The following is a 20,625-nucleotide window of genomic DNA, read 5'->3' on the forward strand; positions in this document are numbered from 1 at the left end:
GGTGAACTTCCCTGGCTGTCCAGGCCAAAAAAAAGAGAGAGAGAGAGAGAGAGAGGTCTAACGGGGAGGAAAGGAAACTGAGATAGATTCCAGTGGGACCATGTGAAGAGGGTTGGTGTGCACAGGGGATTTTAGTAGATCAGAGACTTCCGGGGGCAGGGGGCGGGTTGGGTGGGGGGAGATGAGAGGAGGGGCTTGCAGATGGGCAAGAGAAAGGAGTTCTAAGACTGGTGAGTCTGGGAAGTTCTTGGGAATGGGAGCTGGAAAGAGAGGGTGGGGCCTATCCTCTGCCTTAGCCTGGGCTATTGGACTTATTCTCCGGGCCTGGAGTTCTCAACCTGGCCTGATTAAGTATTTAATTTGGAGCAAGGTGTGGCAGGTGAGATAGTTCCTCAGAGCCTGATGAAATGTAGCTATTTTGTGAGATAGGGGGAAAAAACCCCATTTTTCCCATTGTGAGCTTAGAGAGAGTTTGGTGGTTAGATGGGAACTTCTTCAAGATCCAGTGAAGCACTTATTTCAAAGTACCAGAGATAACAGAGACCAGGGGTGGCTGCTGGGTAAGGGAGCCTGAGGCCTCTGAATGCTGGGGGCTCTGGCCTCTTCCCAGGCCACTGTGGCTGTCCCAGGACATGGTCCTGTAACAGCCCTGAAAACCCATTTGGGGACAGGGCCGAGCTCTCAGGGCAGAGGGGCCCACGGTCAGGCAGAAAGGAGCCCCATCATGTGATTTCTATCACCATGTTTGGCTTCTTGCTTGTTCATTCACTCAAGAAACATTCATAAGCACATTCAAATCCTCCAGCGAGGCGTCTGGTTGTTGACGGCTGTCAGTGAGAGACTTAGGCCATGGGCTCTGCACCCAGGACTTCTCAGCATGGTGGGGAGACAGGTCGGATAGAGCCCAGATATTCTTGGTGCAGGATGATACTTGCTTAGAGAGAGAGCATTTTACACATTTGTCCTATGGCCTGGTCCTTCAGTGTCCTTCCCTTGCCTGCCTAACTCCTTTCTAGCCTAGTAAACAGAACTTTCGCTGCCCTTCTGCCCTAGCTCTGATTACAGAAAGCTGGGAGTGACGAGGTCCACGTGTGGGGGGTGGAGAGATGGCGCCTCTGCCAGACCTGGAGAGCGTATGGAGTATCCAGTAAGCGCCAAACGCAAGTTAGTCGCGAGAATGAATTAGTAACAGCTGACGGTGCGCGCCTGCGCGCGGCGGGGGCGTGGCCCGGAACAGGGGCGTGGCCCGGGGCTGGAGGGAAGGAGGCGGGAGGCCGCCGCGGCGCGAGCAGACGTTACTGGTCGCGCTGGATCACGTGAGCACGCAGGCGCAGCGCCGCGCATCCCGCTCGCTCACACAAAGCCCAGACGCGGAGAAAATGGCGGCAGGGGTCGAAGCGGCAGCCGAGGTGGCGGCGACGGAGCCCAAAATGGAGGAGGAGAGCGGCGCGCCCGGCGTGCCGAGCGGCAACGGAGCTCCGGGCCCGAAAGGGTGAGTATTCCACGGCTCCTTGTCCCAGGCCGGGCACTTTTGCGGCGGCCGGCGGCGGCTCCGTTAGGTCTTGGCGGCTTCCCACCGGCGCGGCCTCGGCCGGGCTTTCCCCTCAGGGTCTGCCGAGGGTGGGGGCCGCCCAGGCCGTGAGGGATGAAGCCGGGCGGCCCCGGGAGCGCCTCTAGGACAGATCCTTCTTCCCAGGCCTCGGGCCTCAACTTCCCCGGTCCCTCCAGGCCGGGTCCGACCCCGATCCCGATCCCGACGCAAAGGCCTCAGGCCGGGCCTCTGCGCGCGGGGATAATGGCGCGCGGGCCCCGGAGCCGACAAGCCCCGGAGTCCGCGACCCGCTCGCCTATCGGGTGACCTTGGTTGGGCGCAAGGTTTCACGTCTCTCCGCAATGGCCCGTGGCCTCAGTTTCCCGATCGGTAAAGTGGGGGGAGGGGAGGGATTGCGCACGCAGGATCTCGCCCGTTGTCGGTCCGGGTAAACAGTAGCAGAGGCGGGTGGGTATCGGGAAGGACCGCGAGGCCGGCTCCGGGAGCCTCCTTCCCCCCTCCCGCCTCCCGGCGCGCGCCGTTCCCCTCCTCTCCAGCCCCCCCCTCCCCCGGCCCCGCGATAAGTGCCTCGGTCGGAACCGCCCCTGGCTCCACGCTCTGGCCACGGCTCAAGTCCCTTACCTCCTCCCCAGGTGCGCCGTAGGTATTTGTGGAGAGATCGGACCTGCTGCTCAATGTTCAGCCGTAGAAACAAACTATAGGGGGGAAAAAAAAAGGGAAACATTCTCTTCCGTGTTCCAGTGGAAGATTTTTCCATCATCAGACGGGTTCACCCATTTCCAAACTCCGTCACCCTTTCAGTCCTGTTTAGAGGTCTGTCTCGGGTCCTCGGTTTTTAAAGTTTCCGTAAAGCTTTAAAACATCACCTTATGTCCCCTTGAACCCCATTCATTCTGATTACAGGCACCTGAAAGATGAAGAGACGTTTTGCCTCCTCCCGGCAGCTGTGGGGGGCGGACAGGGGAAGGCTGGGCACACATTTGATTTACCACATACGGTTTTTAAAAATTGTGGTAACATACGTAAGGTGAAATTTACAGTTTTAGCCATTTTTAAGTGTACGATTCAGTGGCATCAACTGCATTTGCGGTGTTGTGCAGCCATCACCAGTATCCACGTCCAGAACTTTTTCATCATCCCAAACAGAAACTAGCTATTAAACAGTAACTTACTCTTCTCCCCCTCTCCTGGTTACCTGTGTTATACGTTCTGTCTCCTATAAATTTGCCTTCCCACAAATTTTTAATGTGCATAATTGGAGTTCGTGGGGATTAAAAGTGAATGTAGTTAAAGCGCTTTGTTAATGAGCACTCACTAAATACTAGCCATGTTGTTAAACTTTCTCTCCTTAGGTGGGGAGGAACAAAATACCGTGGTTACTGGTCCTTGGAAATCAAGAGAAAGGCATCTTAGAAGTATTCCCAACCCTTTATTGAAAACTCTGGAAAGGGATGTGTTCATTTAAACTTTTTTCATTACCTGTCTATTTCCTTTATTTCTTTATCACAGGATGGAGTGCTGCTAGAATCGTGCTAGGTGAGAAGTTATTAGTTATAGATTATAGCATCTGGGGTACATTTTTCAAATTTCCCATTTTCCACTGTCCATTTCCAAATAGTCATTTTGTGACTGATTCCAAATAGTCATTTTGTGACGTACGTTAACACATGGGCTATTAGAAAGAATCTGAAGGTTTTAGAGCTAAAAGAGCCCTTGTTGGAAAGAACCTCAAAGTCTAGGACTGCTTAGTAGAGACTATTTTAGGAAGTTACGAACACTTAGATCTGTTTGGGAGGGCCATTGGAAAAGTTTGTGTTTGTGGTGTTTTTTTTGCATCACAAAGCTTTTAAAGCAGAGTTCTTTAGAAAACAAATGCCCCCCCTGCTCACAGGGAAGGCCAACGAATATTTTTGTAGTAAAGTAATTGTGGTATTAGTAAAAGGAGTTACTAGGTAGGGAGCATGGAGGGGCTCCCCTCCCCGCAACCTAACCTGCTGGGGGCAGTTAAGAGGTGTTCCTCTAGGGGGAGGAGGATGAAAGATGATGGAGAGAGGAGAGTGTCCAAAGACCAGGGATTTTTATATATTTATATATTTGATACGTATTTATAAAGAACCCAAACTGCTGGAGCACTGGGGGCCAGCTGGTGGGCAATGAATTCCAGACTAAGGAATTTAGATTTTTATCTTGAAAGCCTTTGAGGGGTGGGAAATGAGTGAGACTGGATTCTTCTTACCTTTGTCTCCACCAGGAGTGCAGTGTGCTGTAAACCAAAAAGGCAGTGAGATAGCAAGCTTGATGAGGACCCCACATAGGACAGCTTGTTTTGCAGTTCCTTTTCTTCTGGGTATAAGAGGAGGATTTGTTTTATTTTGATGAGAAATCTGTTGCATCTAAAGACAGTCAAGGGACTTCCCTGGTGGTGCAGTGGTTAAGAAGCCGCCTGCCAGTGCAGAGGACACGGGTTCGATCCCTGGTCTGGGAAGATCCCACATGCCGCGGAGCAACTAAGCCCGTGCGCCACAACTACTGAGCCTGCACTCTAGAGCCTGCAAGCCGCCACTGCTACTGAAGCCCGCGTGCCTAGAACCCGTGCTCTACAACAAGAGAAGCCTCCACAGTGAGAAGTGCGCTCACCACAACTAGAAAAGCTTGCATGCAGCAACAAGACCTAATGCAGCCAAAAATAAATGAATAAAAATAAATAAATTAAAAAAAATAAATTCTGAAGTTAAAAAAAATTAGTCAAGATTCAGAGTTAGAGTATATTAGTCAGGAGGTAAAAGCGTTCATTTTAGAGGACTATGTAGGCTTAGGTTTGATTTTTTTTTAATTTAAAATTTTATTTTTTAAAAATAAAGGTTGCACCGTCCATTTAAAATCAGTGACTTAACCTACTCCACACCTTGTGGCTGAATCAGAAAACTGAGAGGCTATTTTAAAAATAAAACTTTGTATTTAGTATAAATTCCTGAGGATGTAATGTTAGTGTTGACACCGTTTTACAGTCAAGAAAAACTTTTGTTGTTTTTTTTTTTTAAACAATTGAGAAGACCCAGGTTAAGGAAACTGACCCAAAGAATCTGGGGGAGGCCATCTTGACTCCAGGTCCTTTGCTGCTTCCACACACCACCCTGGTAACCTCTCACTGAACACAGTTATTTGAAGTGTTTTTTTTTTTTTTTTTTAAACCAGATTCTCTGTGCTTTGCAATGATTTGAGTGTTTGCTGTACTTTAAAAAGTGATTGTATACTTGATAATAATTTTGAGGCACATTTGATTGTGAGCTCAAGATTAGAATAGGGGCTGTAGGTTGTTTGAATGCATGCTGCCAGCTCTTTGCTTTCACTCTGCTCTTTGATTTTATTCATGGCTAGGCAGGGAGATGCTAGTCTGCAAAGATTAGGTTGCTTGTTTCATTTAGGAGTTCGCAGATGGTCTCTCCCATTACCATGTTTTGCAGTCATAGAGGTGAAAGCTGAATTGCTCCTTTGGTAGTCTGTAATGAGTATAGTGCCTAGGTTTCCTCAGCCACGGCCCCAGTGGGCTTATTTTAAACCCTAATCAGTATGTGCAATGGTAGAAGGCAAGGAGTGAATCATTCTCCAGAAAATTTTTGGTACAAAAATATATCATTGCCACAGTTAGTGTGCCAAGTCTCTCCTTTAAACTTGCCAGTGTGGATAAGTAACCTCCTTTCACAGATGAAGGAACTGAGGCCTGACAAAGAGTTGGTGGCATTGGGGTTCAGACCTAGATAACCCTACCTCTTAGTCACCTGTAGTACTGCTCCCTTAGGTATTGCGCTTAACATTTACCAACCTGCTTTTTGTTAGGCTGATTGTTGATTCTCACGACATCCCTGTGAGCTACATGGATACAGGTTATGCTGGTTTTGCTGGTAAAGAACCAGAGACGGAAAGAGCTTAGGTCACGTGGGTAGTGAAGAGGTGGACCTGGAGCTAGAATAGTGCTGTGAATAGTGCTCTCCACATCTTAAATGTGTTAGGGGAAACTCAGGATTGAAAGGATTTCTGTGAAGAGTCATTTTACATAAGGGATGGTTCTCAGGGGAATATGGGGGTGGGAGAGTCTTTTCCCTCAGGAGATGTGGTCAGGATTTCAAGGTATCGGGGTTGCCGTTTCAAACTACACTCTTGATTGAAAAACTGAGAATAATGAGAGTATTATACGTGAGAAGGAATGCCATGGAGGCATAAGGGAGGGTAGGGATTCACTGTTTTACGTGGTGAATGTGGCAGCCCTTGGTGAAATAGGCAGGCACTCAACCTTTTTACTTGTGATCTTTTTTTTTTTTTTTTTTTTGCGGTACGCGGGCTTCTCACTGCTGTGGCCTCTCCCGTTGCGGAGCACAGGCTCCGGATGCGCAGGCTCAGCGGCCATGGCGCATGGACCCAGCCGCTCCGCGGCATGCGGGATCCTCCCAGACCGGAGAACGAACCCGTGTCCCCTGCATCGGCAGGCGGACTCTCAATCACTGCGCCACCAGGGAAGCCCTTACTTGTGATCTTTATGTACAGTATAATTCTAGTATGGTGGAGCAGTGACATGTTAAATTATCAGTTTTCAAAGAATGCAGTCAGTGAAACAATTCCAAAGCCATATTAAACATAATTAATCTTATTTTAATGACTTGGGAGGTTCTTACAGATACTTTGGCCTTATCTTTATTGATGTATCATGAATTAGATTGATAGAATGTCAGAAGAAGTTTTTTAACATGTTGGGTCTATTTAGAACTTCAGGTAGATGATTGGGTGCCAGAATCAGATGGGGTGTTGATTGGGAATTGGGAGCCACTTAACAAGGAGAATATTGGTAAGGCATTTAGCTTGCTTAGGTAGCTTCAGTTTCTTTGAAAGATGACAAATGTGTTACTTTATATAGGAGTTACAAGTCAAGTTATATTGGGGTTAGGTTTGAAATTTAAGAAACTAGTGGAAACTTTAAAAATGTATATGGCACAATAAACTGCATAAGTTGGAAGTGTACGATTTGATACCCTCACTGAATCAAGATAATAAATACAACCATAACCCCCTTTGCTGCCCCTTTGTAATCCTCTGAGTCCTTTTTCTCCCCACCCCCAGGCCATCAGTATGCATCAGTGGTTCTCAATGGGGTGATTTCTTCTTTCCCTTCAGGGGACATTTGGAAGTGTCTTGGAGATATTTTTGATCTTCATTTTCAAGTCTGAGGAATGGGGCTGCTACTGGCCTCTCTTGGGTAGAGGTCAGGGATGCTGCTGAACATCCTACAGTGCACGGGGCAGCCTCCACAACAAAAAAATCTGGCCCCCAAATATCAGTAGTGTTGAGGTTGGGAACATCCGCTATAGATTAGTTTGCCAGATTAGATTTTCTCAAATATAGTTGTATATGATGAAATATTACCATATGTACTCCTTTTTTGTCTGATTTCTTTGAGTAAGTATTTTGAGATTCATCCACGTTGTGTGTAGCTCATTACTTTTTGCTGAGTAGTATTTCAGTGTATGGATATACAATAGTTTGTTTATTTACCTGTTAGTAGACATTTAGATTTCCAGTTTTGGGATATTACAAATAATGTTGCTATGAGCATTCAGGTCTAAATTTTTGTATGGATATATTTTCTTCTGGGTAAGTATCTAGTTGTGGATAATGTATGGTAGGTGTGTTTTAACATTTAAGATTCTGTAATATTCTAAATTTGGGGTATTTGGGATAAAGCAGTTTATTTCATCAGTGTAGCTAAATTATAATCTACCTATAAAAATGTGCTTCTAAAAGGTTTTCACAGTTAAGTGTTACATGTATTTTAGGGCTAGAAGCATATTCCCCTAATTTTATCCCGAAGGTAAGTGAGAAAATTGAATTAAACATTTAAAAAATGGGCTTTTCTTAAACTGTCGCATCATCTATACTTGAACATGCGTCACGTGAGGTTTCTTTGAGGGTGGTTTTCTACAATTCTGTCAAGAATAGAGTTGATGGTGATTAATAGAGTTACAAAAAGGTCAATTTTTTAAGAAACTGGAAGTGATGAGATAGGAAGAAACTTCTCAGAGAGAGGAAATGATTAGCCAGAGAAGGACTTGGGTGCAGTAGTGCTTTGCTCACACCTTGGCCATAATCCATTTGAGCTGCTTTCTTGATGATGAGCCATGTGAGGTGGATTAACCCCAAACCAAATCCCCAGCTTCTGGGGTTAGATTGGGTAGTTTATTCTTAGTAGTAATGATGCATGGCAGAATATGGCCTAGACACTTTGTTACCTACTTTGTCTTGTAATTAGTTATTTATACATTTTGTAACTAATAAGGTGAGCTGGGCAGTCTTTGAAAACACAGGCTGGAAGCATTACTGTGTCATGAACCCTGTGTCAGAATAATGTTTTTTTAATGTAGATTGTAGAATATTTGGGTTTCAAAAGAAACCAGTTCTAAAATATATTCCTACCCCCAGACCCTCTGTAGGCCCATGAAATGTAGATTGATCTACATTTTATGAATTGTAACACACTTCCTCCTTATGTACGGAGGGTAAGATGCATGCTCTGTCTGGCAGACGGGTGCAGGGCTTTCATATGGAGTGGATGGTTGAACTGTGCTTGCGGTGTGCAGTCAGTCTGAGGAGGGTCTGTTGTGAGCCTGGGTAGACAGAGTGAAGAATTCTAGGAATCTGGGGATTGGTGTGGCCCTACTCCCCCTCCCCCATCTGCCAGCCCATGTGAAGGAGGTCTATTTACTGCATGTTAGTATAGTTCAGATCATGCAGGAAGTTGCTTTCCTTAGTTTTGCCTAGGGTGATAACTACACTGGGTTACCACTTGGCACGCCTGTGTTTGGATATGAGGGACTAGTAGAAAAAAATACTTTGGGGACTACAAAAAGTTGCTAACTTTAATTTTTCCAAGTACACTGAAAGTCCTCCAGCTACCATTGATGTTTGAACACTACCCCTCCCCCACACAGGGAAGACATATCCTAGAATAAAGATCAACCCTTTACGTTAAAGGTGGTCTTATAAATCATCAATACTGTAATCTTGACTTTTTGTTTTCTTTCCGTTTTTGTCGTGGATCACAAAGTCTCTGCTAGAATCTGTAGTTTGGGAGTCCCTTGATTCTCACTGGTGGAAAGCATAGGGCTTGGGAAGCAGAAAGTGCTGGACTTAGTGCCCTGAGAGGACTTCTGTGGCTGCTGCCTCCCCAGTTGTTCCTGGTCAGCTCTCACAGGTGTCTGCCTATGGTCAAAGGGGGCTCGGAACAGCCACACACAGCCAGCGCAGGGCCTTGCCCTGCTGTGCACACCCTGTCTGGTTCCTGGGCTATGGACTGGGCTTCCAGCCTGTCTGGTTCTGTGCTTTGGGAGCCTGCATTTCTTGTGAAACTTTTCCTGCCCACTCTTAAGCCAGATTCGTACTTGTAGAGTTTAGAAATGTAACTCCATGGAAGCAGCCAACACACAAAGTAAAGAGTATTACAGGAAAGGCCATGCCAGAAAAACAAATCCACCCTTCTTTGCCAAAGGTGGAATTGTTTGCATGCTGTCTTTTACCTATCAGCGTTGCTCAGACTTCAGTTTCCCTAGCCTCAAAGTAATAGGGTTGAGTAGAGAATGTTTTCTTTCCCTTAAAAAATTTTGTTTTTAAAAACTGTGGTAAAATATATGTAAATTTTGCCATCCTAAAATGATTACGTGTACAGTTTAGTGGCATTAGGTACAGTGTTGTACACTATGCCAATAGCTACTTGCCATTTCCAGAACTTTTTTCTTTTATCATCCCAAACAGAAACTCTGTAGCCATTAAACAGTAACTCGCCATTCCCACCTCTCCCCAGTCCTTGGTAACCTCTATTCCTTTTTTCTCTATGTCTGGCTTATTTCACTTAGCATAATGTTTTCAAAGTTCATCTGTGTTGAAGCATGTATCAGCACTTCATTCTTTTTTTTATGGCTGAATAAGTAATATTCCATTGTATGGATCTACCACATTTAGTTTATTTCATTCATCTGTTGGTGGACACAGGTTGTTTTCACCTTTTGCTATTGTGAATAATGCTGCTAATGGTGTACAAGTACCTGAGTCCATTTTTTTTCCTCCCACAATGAAAGACACTTTTATTTGTAAAGCTAAGATTGGTTGGGCCTGTGTGTACCACCTCATTTCTGTTCCATGAAATCTTATAAATCTTCCTTCTCTTTTCCTGTTTCTGTCTTGGAGTTAAAGCACCTTGGGCAGGGAGTTGGCCTGTCTCCCCCACCTCTGTTTGAGCCCCACATGAGTGTGTGAAGGCCTAGGAAAGCACACTTGTCTTGGGAATGATTTTTTTTTGATAGGTGGGTTTTAAGGAGTGTACTACTGCAATTTTCTGCTGTATGGACCACTTTAGTTTGTCTCAAATCAGAATCAATATTAGTCTTGTGTTACATGTAACTTTATGTGGGATTGTAAACCTGGAAAATCAAATATTGTCTTTAGTATTGTGCTAACATATGGACTTTTTTCCCCCCTCTCTTTTGAATTCAGTGAAGGAGAACGACCAGCTCAGAATGAGAAGAGGAAGGAGAAAAACATAAAAAGAGGAGGCAATCGCTTTGAGCCATATGCCAATCCAACTAAAAGATACAGAGCCTTCATTACAAACATACCTTTTGATGTGAAATGGCAGTCACTTAAAGACCTGGTTAAAGAAAAAGGTAATGGTACTGGTGGTTGAGTAGGGTCAGAAGGTTGGTGTGTCATCTTCTCTGTGGATAATTCCTTGGTTATTCTTTTGTCAGTGAAGCTCTTCTGGGTAGAGCATGTGTTCTCTCCAGGCTTGAGAGTGAAGCCTCCCCATCCTACTTTTTTATTTTTACTTTTTGTGGTCATGCACTTGTGTGTCAAACAGGTTGTTTGTTTGATCCCTTGGCCTACGAATGATTTTACTGGCTTAATATGGTTAATAGGGCTTTGATTAAGCTTGAGGGGAGCCTCTTTGTGTTAAGGAAACTTTGAATTCTTCATATGAGGTGGGAGAAATTTTTTCTTTTTCCTTTTTGTTTTAAAATTCTGGTGGGAAGGTAGTTTGTTTAAATTTTGTGGCGGTCTTCCTGGGATCAAAATTTGGTAGGTGGAACTTGTGCTGCTCAGATCCTAAATTATAAAACCTTAGCTTGTATTTAAACTGTTAGGCTTCCCCACCCTGGGGAGGAAAACAGAGTAGGTTGGCAATTGGATAGCTCAAAATAAAGCATCTGCTGTATAATTTGGTGCCTTTAGGCACACATCGGTCACAGCCCTGGTGTTAAAGTCTGGCCTAGGGCAGAGGAAGCAACTGAATGAAGCTCTGCTGCCACCAGGAGGTCCTAGGGGGTTGGTTGCGCCCATGGTCCTCTGCTTCACACACCCCCCCCATTCCCACCCCCACCCCCATGCACACCAAGTGTGTCCTTCTTTTCACACTCTTGTTCTGCTTCTTTTGTCTTCTTTTCCTGATTCTGGGCCCTGCTGGTGGCACACAGGGCTAAAGAGATTGCTCAGCCCAGGTTTAAACAAAATTATTGATAGAGAACCATTTGCCTGATGCCTTGAGGTCTCCCCTCACCCCTACCCCAAGGGAAACCTAGAATCAAATTATTCTTAAATGGAGTCTTTTTGAAGGACTGAAAGGTACTGGTTTTTCTGGAGCATTCATAATGAAAAGAGATTTGAGCTTGATTTGTCAAATGATTAACATTTCAGTGACAGATGCCACTTGGATAGGCCATTTTGGTATGTGTACTGGTGCTCCCAGCATTGGGTTTTGAAATTATGAATGGCCCACTTCCATCATTGTCCCATCACTTAATTCAACCATGACATGCCAGAAGCACTAGGCACCATGCACCTCTCTGTACAGTCATGTAGGCTGCTCCCATGTAGTATTTCTCCAGGTAACATGGATGGAAAAACGTTTTGGTGTGAGATTTGTTTTCCTGCCTTGATCAGCCAAATCATTCCTGCCAATGCTCCTAGGGCAAGAGTGAAGTTTCTTCTTTTTGTCTGAAGGGCGTGTCATGTGGCATCCCAGATGCAGTGTTCTTGGTTTTTGGGACTGCTGCTTCAATAAAGCTTAGAATTTCTGTACAGTACAGTTGGGTCTCATTCGAATTAGTTTTTGGAATAACCCCAAATTTGTGTTCTCGTGATTTGGTTGAACCGCTGAATTGATACTTCCATTGATAATAAGGTATAGTAGTTCCAAGAACCAGGAATGTGGCTTTGAAAATGCAATTGTTAGAATTTTGTAAGAGATTGCAGGCCAAATTATTTTTCCATTTTTAGGAGTGTGTGAACCAGTTTTGGGACATGATGGATAAAGTAGGTGACATTTTTACTGCTTTACCATTCAGTAATTCAGTTTTGGAAGCCTTAAAGCTGGTAGCAGCAGCAGCCATGACGTTTCTGGATGTAGAAGCAGTTCACCTCAATTTCCTATTTTGCACTGTATTAAGTGTGGAGCCAGCCTGGTGGTTTATTCGGATACTTCCAAACTGGTTCTCATATTCCCTTGGCATACTGCTATTAATGCCCTGGCTCAGCCCTTTCAGTGTATTTTTGGTGGTGTAATTTAGAATTACAGGTGTGCAGTAAATCAGTTATTCTTAACAAACCTTAAAATGTTCTTGTTTAGAGCTCCCCTGTACAGGTTAAATTACTTTTCTGTTTAATTAAATTATTAGAAGTATTGGATTGTGGATAAAGGGATGTATAAGAGAAAGGTAATCTTTTTATGGTAAATCTTATATTCAGTATGTGAAGTCTAAAGAAATTTACTGTTTACATACGTACGATTTCTTAAAAATGTCCTTATTTTCATTATGTGGTTTTAAAAAATATTTTAATTCATGTCTTGGTATACCAAAAATATGTTTCAATGATTATTTGAAATCTGAAATATTTACTTGAAATGCGTTGCACATGTTTTAAGGTTTTTGCAGACTGTTGTTGCATAGGAAAAAAAAGTTGCGGATAGAGGCACTTACACTCTAAAAGTATTAGTCTCAAGATAGTCTCTGAAGGGGGCAAACCACAGAGATTTGGGCTGTTATAATCCAACCACTCTTTATCAGTCTACATTTTAAGAGTCTATTCCTGATGAAATCATAGTCCTGTTGTTTCAGGAAACTAGTGGAATAGCTAGAATTAGTTGTCCTTGGCTTAAAGATCTGAAAAATGCTCTGTCATTGCAGCACTGCCTATAATGCTGCCTGTCAGAACTCAAGTAGTAGCTTTGAGATGGCAAGACGAGTTTTTTTTCTAAGGATAATCATGCCTGAGAGTGCCTCATGTACCCCTTCCTAGTTCCCGATCTTTTCCCCCTCCTTGGACACCAAGTGTATATTCTCCGTGTTTGTTAGCATTTAACAGCCTTCTAGGAGATCCTATTAATGACGCATGTATTATGTGAACAAGCCACTTATGCCTTTTCCCCTGGATGGGATCACAAGGCTTGTTTGGTGGCACTATCATGAAATCAGCATTGCTGACTTTAAAGAGAAAAGGTACTGAGAGCTTTGTTTTGTTCTGTGCCAGGGTGCTTCCCCCGCCCCCTCCCCCATCATATCATGCAGGGACACGGATTAAACAGCCTGCAGAATTGAACTTGAGCATTCCCTGAGCTTTCCCCTTCCTGCTCTAAGTGTCTGATGGAGCAAAGGAAAGGTTTCTATTGTCCTTCCTTTTGATCATACGTATTTTTTAACGGAGATACTACATGGAACAAATGACTGCTGTGAACACTGAAGAGTGGATTGAAACAAAAAATTGAGAGCCAGTGTAATAGGAAATTTGAATTGGAGATTGCCAAACCGGGTTTGAAAGTGACTTAACAGTCTCAACAGCTACCTCATTTTCATCACTGGATCGATATTGGGATACACATCTCAAAAGTGTTTGACCATAAGGTCTGGGCGAAAAATTAAGACTTCGTGAACAAAAGGTGATTGATCTTGGGAATTCTAAACTTAAATATTGTTGTGCTACATTACCGAGAAGTCCTGTGTGGATGAAGAAAGCTCGTCGTCGGGCTGTTGTTCTCCTGGCCTAACCAGGGAGCCAGCAGCATCGAGGTGGGGCAGCTGCAAGCGAGGCAGGACTGAGCTGCACGAGCAGTGAGTAAACATGGAGAACAGTTTGAGGAGGAAAGAAAGGAGGGTCAGTGATACAGCTTACTCTCAATCAGTCTCCAGTTTAGCAGCAGTCAGTTTAACTTGTGTAAGCAAAGATTTCTTAAGAACTTAATCCTTCTGTTTTTATTGAACACATCACTTTAAGTCAGTTTCAAATTCCAGCTGACCGAAAACTGAGGCCCAGAGGGCAAGTAGAGTCCAATAGTAAGTCTCTGTTGGCTCTTGAAGATAATCTACATTGTGGGTCTGTGGAGCAGAACTTTATTTTCAATTTAAGTAAAAATCCCTCCCCAGTCTGTTTGGCTCCTTCATATTTTCCTTTGTTGGAAATTCAGCCTGCGTTTTGGAAAGGCCTGTTGATGCTAAAGCATTCATATCTGTGGGTACTTGGGTTGAACCTTAATAGTGCAGCCTGCCTGGCTTATTTGTTGGTTTTTGGTCGAGTTAGAGAGGCAGAGTTCTGTTCTTGCCCGTGGAATTAGGAGCAAGAAGGTGCTTAATCATTTTCTAATTTTTCCATAAATTGAGTAATCATTGTATAGAATAATTATTTTGCCGTGTTTCAAGTTGTCTGTATATTAAAGAAACAGGCTTTCCAAGTTAAAATATGCATTTATTCCATGCACACTTGCATTAGAGCATGCCCTGCTTTGGAGCTCCTCCCCCACCCCCCTTTGAATTCTTTTCAGTGAAGCTTTAGCCCCTGTACTTGTGTGTGTGTGTGCGCACGCGTGTGTGCACGCGCGTGTTTGTTTCAACCTTGAGCAGTAAATGAAATGAGAATACAGAAACAAATACTCTTTGTGATATAAGTATGTGCAGGAGTGTTAAAGTAGCTCCAAGGGACTACGTGAATTCTTTTGGGGTTGCTTATTATCTTACCCTCATGATATGTTTTATTCTTGGGGTAGTATTTTTAATAATCCACCTAAATGTTGGTTAATAATGAGTTCTTTGAGCATTTTAAAGTAAAGGTAAGGACTTCCTTGGTGGTCCAGTGGTTAAGACTCTGTGTTCGCAATTCAGGGGGCCCGGGTTCGATCCCTGGTCAGGGAACTAGATCCCACATGCCGCAGCTAAGACCCGGAGCAGTCAAATAAATAAATAAATAAATATTAAAATATCTTACCTTTTAAAAAAATAAAATAAAGGTAGGTGATGACATTTGGCATTAGATTTTTCAGAGTCTTAGTTTTTTCATTTAGATATTTTGATGTTTAAAGCTGCAGTAGAATTTGTCTTAGTAGCCTGCTCTTGGGATTCCATGGATTCCATCCATGTTCAGGAATGAGAGGAGCAGCAGTATTTTTCATTAATACCTGCGAATTCCATGTCTATGAGACTTGCTACTGCCAATTTGTTAACTCTGCCTCAGTCCTAACTGATCTGCTCTGGATGATTTGCTCTTTTAAACTTCATTTCATTGAATGTGACCAGACTATGAATAGTTGGTAAATTTTGCCTTCAAAGTTTTGTTGATAGTTGTACTGACTATACTAAACGGGTCTTTGCTTTAATAATGTAGAACTAAAAGAGAGGTGGTCTTTTAAAGGTTTTATTATTCTCTTCCTGTACGGAAGTATGAATTGGCAACTGTTGCAGATCCTGTAACAGTGATTTGCTTACATCTCTGAATTGATGTGGTCTCTCAGGGTAGAGATCAGAAAATTATGAATTCATGAGGAGCATGGTCATTATTGATGATACTCGGGAACAACACTACTCGTGGTAGAGCCGCAAGGCTTGCCTAACCTATGGCTAAACTGATAGGATGGAGGCTTTTTTAAATGTAATTTTTTGTTTTTAATAAACAACTATACCATTTGGGGAAAAAGAGGGAACATTTTAAGCAGAGTATTGGTGCGGAGGATTGAAGTTGGATTTGTGCTGTCTCTAGAATGTGAAGTAGAAAAAGTCCTAATTTCTAAACCTGGCTTTTTGTAAAAATGGTTATGACCATGGAAAAAAGTTTGGTTTGGACTTGCTTGGTTTCTGGGTTGCAATGACAGCTTTTTGATGTAAATCAGTGTCTTTACAGGCACAAACTAGAAACTTTGAAAATGCAACAATGTTTGAATTCTGACAACATAGTTACAGCTGTTAGATACTGTGATTGTTTTAGTTATTTTTAAGGTTATTAGGTGGTAGTCACAGCTCTAGGAAGTAAACTTGGGGTTGGGTCTCTTTACTGTCTTGACACTACTTGGCATTTTCATCAACGTGGAGACAGGGGCTGTTGGTCCTCAAATGGCTGCTGCTGTTGAAACAAATGGCTTTTAACATGGCCTCAGGAATGACCACAACATTTTGGGAATTGCTTTATTTTTGTAAGGATAACAGAAAGCCAATTTGTATGACTGTCCCTTGGCTGTGATCATTTTTCAGTTGTACATAGTCCAAAAGTTAAACTATACCAGTCCCTCCTAATTCGTTTATTCATTTCTTTGCACTGGTTCTCCTTCCTGTTTTGTGCAAAGTGCTGGTTTGGTTTGTAATATTTCAGGAAAGGACAAGGGAGGTGAGGCTGTACAGTTAAACTTTGAACACTTGGCCTTCTTGCTGTCAACTGCCATGCAAATATACTACTAATAAATATGCCCTTCAAATTTTTAAAAATACTTTTATTTTACATTTCAGTCTTGGTGTATTAATTTTAAAATCTTCATAATAATTTTAATATCCTTTGAACAAAGGAATTAGACTAGGAAGGACTTGGGCCCATTAAGAGGGTTATTTTTACCCTTGGCTGCTAAACCAAATTGAAAACTGAATGAGAGAAGGCTTTACCATCATAAAAATAATCGTTAAAAAAGAAAAAGTATTTCTTAGAACAAAAGCCCTTTCTTGACTTTGGAGAGCCTGCTTAGATATTGTTTCCACAAAGTTAACACTTAAATTTCTGGGGGTTTTTTGGTGTCTGTGTGCCATCTTCAAGTTCAGCAGCCATTTTGGTGGTTGTCTAGGTGGGTTCTAACATCTGGTTGTGGTGGTCATGAATTGGCAATCCAAACCTTGAGGAAAATCTGCAGAATCTTTTGAAATGCTTTGTTTTTCCCCCTTTGTATAGATTAGCATCCTAAGTGAGTCTGTGTAGCTGTTTAGATGCAGACTGAGCTCTAAGTTGCATTTATCTGTGTCCTTAAATGAGAAGGTTGAGAGAGCAGCAAGAATACAGCCTGGGTTAATTTTAATTCACTGAAGAGAATCCAGATGCTGCTCTGGTTTTGTGATAGAATATTTACACATCCTCCTTGTGACGGTTGTGGAGCCTAGTGCTGTGTGCAGGACCAGCCGCAGAATCTGTGGGGCCCAGTGCAAAATGAAAACACAGGGCCCCTTATTTTAAAATTACTGAGAATTTCAAGACAGCAACAGAGCATTAAACCCAAGTGCATGGCCCTCAGTGCAGAGTCCCATGCGATTGGATAGGTTGCACACCCACGTAGCCGGCCATGCCATGTGTGTGCGCCTTTGAGGATATATATTATACATATACACATCTTTGTAGTTAGCATTTGAGCTCAGTTCAGTGGCATTGCAATTTGTGTGGTGTTCACCTTCTTGCAATATTAAGAGTGTATTTGTAAAACTATTTTCCTCTTTCCCCAAAAAAGTGAATCACGCAGACTTCTTTCCTGTAGATTTGGATTGCCTCTAGTCATGAATGAGTATTTCAGACAGGGAAATTGATATGGAAATCTGTGGAAATAGCTTGTTTGAGGTGGGAGGAAAATCAAGGACATTGTTAACAAGTTTCACCTACTTTTACTGCACACCTGTAATGCCTAGTGTGGTGGTTTAGAGAATATGGAGTGTTTCTGGGCTTTCTTATAAGGCAGAGGCTCCATACAAGGTTGCTGATGATTGTTCTAAATTCCCATTGTTTTCTTGGCTTTTCTCCCTTGGTTTATGTGTCGTCTGGAAACTGATTTGTAGTTGGTGAGGTAACATACGTGGAGCTCTTAATGGACGCTGAAGGAAAGTCAAGGGTAAGTGTCTGAGAGAATTTCTTCTGTGGATTTACTACATGAAAAATGTAACTGTATGGTGGCGTGGAATCGAATGAAATCAGGAAGGCAGTGAGTGCTCATGTTATAGTAGCTATGTTTGATTTTGCCAAACATTGGAGTGGGGTGGGAGGGGATTTGCAAACGGGAGTCCCGCTTTTCCAAATGGCTGGGCAAAGAGCTTTTTGGTATTCTGTTTGGATGCCCAATTTGGATAACTGGGGACCAATAGCAGCATTGTCTCTTTGTTAACAGAGGAATTGGCTGTGTGTGAATTATGCATGGAATTTTAGCGGTGGTATATTAATGTAAAACGTGTGTTCTTGTCTAGAAAATGTTACTTTTTTTGGTTGTTTGCTGTATTTGAAAGTTGTGTGAACCAAAGATTCTGAAAAGTTGCCTTTGTGCCAGTAAATTGTAAAACAAATACTAAAACTTGAACGTTTAAAATTGGCCTAGTTTAAAGAGAAAATTAACTATTTTCTGTCGTGCAATAGAATGGCTTAGAATAATCAAAAGGATGAGCTTAATTTATGGAAGGGATGGATTTAGGAGGAGTATGATAAGGAATTGATTGAGTACAGAGAGAAGCAGATCTAAAGTTTGTGTGATTTCTCGGAGAACCTGAATTTAGGTCTGCTCATTATAACTTCAGCAGCTATAGTGCAATGCTGGTAATGTGAAGGAAGAGGAGATACCAAGGAGCTGAGCTCTTAATAAGGAAGGCTAGGCAAGACACTTCTGTCAGCTTCCCCTTAGAAGGGTTAATTTAAAAACTGTTACATAAATCATATTTTTAATTTATAACTGTCATTGAAATTCACTATTTTTTTTTCTTTTTTTTCCCTTTGCTCTTCTGACTGTCTGTGGCTTCTTCCAAAGGGATGTGCGTAAGTATTGTCTAGTTACTTATTGGCAATTGAGCCTTCTAAGTTGTAGGACTGGTTTCACTCATTTCCTTTTGACTCTTCATAGCGTTGTTGAATTCAAGATGGAAGAGAGCATGAAAAAAGCTGCTGAAGTTCTAAACAAGCATAGTCTGAGTGGAAGACCACTGAAAGTCAAAGAAGTAAGCTCATGAAACACTGTGGATACCGTTTGTAGTTGTCGAGTGTCCCTGTTTGGAGTTAGGTAAAGACAGAATAGTCCTTGATGACATTTTACGGAGCAGAACAGCCTGTTGTCGTTAACGAGGAGGGTCAGTCACAGGCTTCAGCAGTCATTCCTGTAAGAACTTTGGGATAGTGGCTGAGCACATCTTGAGCCACTGCTGACTGCCTTCCTAACATCTCTGATTTGTGTTAGGCCAGCCTGCCTTGGTTTTCTCAGGGGCAGTCAAACTGAGTCCATGGTTTTTTTTACTGTGTGTGTGTTTGTTTTTTTTGTTTGTTTGTTTTAAGGTATTCTACATCTACAGTTTTACTCAGTCTGAACCCTGTTCTTGGCCCATCTTTTTTCTTTTTTAAAATGAGTTTAAATCCTTTTTCATAGCTAATCCAAATCAGGTATCTTCTCTCCCTGGAGGGAACTGGGAGGCTTTTTGTTAATTCAATCCTTCCTTGACTTATTTTTGTCTCTTATTCTTGGAGGAAGGTCAGTATATGCGAGCTCAGAGAGGAAAGCATGGTAGCGCTTAAGTTCTCTTGTGTGAAGGTAGCATGCAGAAGGGCAGAGAGTTCAAGAATATTGTCAACACCAGAGATTCTTAAACCTTTCCAGACTTTACACATGAGTCAAATGCCTGAATACCTGAAGGATGGAGTACCTTGGTGGTCTAGAGCTGTGTTTTCAAACTTTTGGGAAAATCACCAGTTGGGTTTGCAGAAATTATAAAACCCCATTGAGTTAGTGAGATTCAACTGTACCAAGCCCTTGAAGATCTTATTTCAACCTGCAAGTTTTAATCATGTCATCCACCCCCCGCTCCCTATTTTTGTTTTTTTACTTAGTTCAATGAGAGCTAAATTTTACACCCTTCCTTTCTTCCTCATTCTTTTGGCTAGAATTGTTCCTGGCCTGGTGGTTTAGTTTTACTTCATTTGAATTTTTTGTTACAGATTTTGAGAAATGGTTTCCAAACAACCTCTCAATCTCTGAAGTTTTGGGGGTATCACTTACTGTGGGAGCATGGTTTTAATTGTCACTGGGTCAGTTAAATGTAACCCTTTTGTGCTTGTTTTAGGATCCTGATGGTGAACATGCCAGGAGAGCAATGCAAAAGGTGATGGCTACGACTGGTGGGATGGGTATGGGACCAGGTGGCCCAGGAATGATTAATATCCCACCCAGTATCCTAAATAATCCTAACATCCCAAATGAGATTATCCATGCATTACAGGCTGGAAGACTTGGAAGCACAGTATTTGTAGCAAATGTAAGTAAATGGAAACATTGTTTCATAAAGTTTGATTTTCTACTTTAGACAATCTTGTCAATGTGTTATAAAAGTAGTTCTGACATTTGAGAAGAAAAACTTAAAAGAGGGTTATGTTATCTTCTTGATTTATTTAAAAAATCATCCTCGGGCTTGGCTTTGTCCCCTAATGACCACTGCAGTCATAAGTCACACAGGCTTGACCATGGTCCTGTTGGGGCCATGTTTATGGAGTTTTGCTGGTGTGTATAAAAGTAGGTGCAGGGTAAAGTGTATGAGCAGAGATTGTGTATCGACATTTCCCTCTTCCTGTTAATGTCTGGGTGAATGGTAATACTTTGCCATTTGCACAGGGAAGTATTTTTAAAAGAAAGTGGATTGGGGAGGATGATGGTAAACCTTATCTGGGGAACAGCATTTTTTAGTATTCACAAAATAAGCATTAACTTGAAAGGTATGAGGTGACTTAAATTGTTATTTCAGAGAAAAGAGACAGTAAATAGTAGAAGGCAAACCTTCGTAATCCTATTT

At 42.5% G+C, this 20,625-nt stretch overlaps 1 protein-coding gene across 2 annotated transcripts in view; it reads left to right on the forward strand.

Moving 5' to 3' along the window:
* The first annotated feature begins 1,311 nt into the window (after nt 1-1,311).
* Nucleotides 1,312-20,625, forward strand: part of HNRNPM (heterogeneous nuclear ribonucleoprotein M) — a 39,805-nt gene continuing 20,491 nt past the window's right edge. Inside the window, exons 1-7 of one of the 2 annotated variants that reach the window (XM_079703448.1) lie at nt 1,312-1,492; nt 10,088-10,257; nt 17,650-17,702; nt 18,603-18,610; nt 18,696-18,789; nt 19,903-19,941; nt 20,059-20,094. In XM_079703448.1, the coding sequence (XP_079559574.1) occupies nt 1,380-1,492; nt 10,088-10,257; nt 17,650-17,702; nt 18,603-18,610; nt 18,696-18,789; nt 19,903-19,941; nt 20,059-20,094 (513 nt within the window). In that variant the 5' untranslated portion in view covers nt 1,312-1,379. Of the gene's footprint in view, nt 1,493-10,087; nt 10,258-17,649; nt 17,703-18,602; nt 18,611-18,695; nt 18,790-19,902; nt 20,095-20,625 lie in introns of both variants that reach the window. The other variant, XM_079703447.1, reaches the window with a different exon arrangement.

The sequence above is a fragment of the Hyperoodon ampullatus genome (genome assembly GCF_949752795.1).
Source record: "Hyperoodon ampullatus genome assembly, chromosome: 4".
Taxonomy (NCBI): Eukaryota; Metazoa; Chordata; class Mammalia; order Artiodactyla; family Ziphiidae; genus Hyperoodon; species Hyperoodon ampullatus.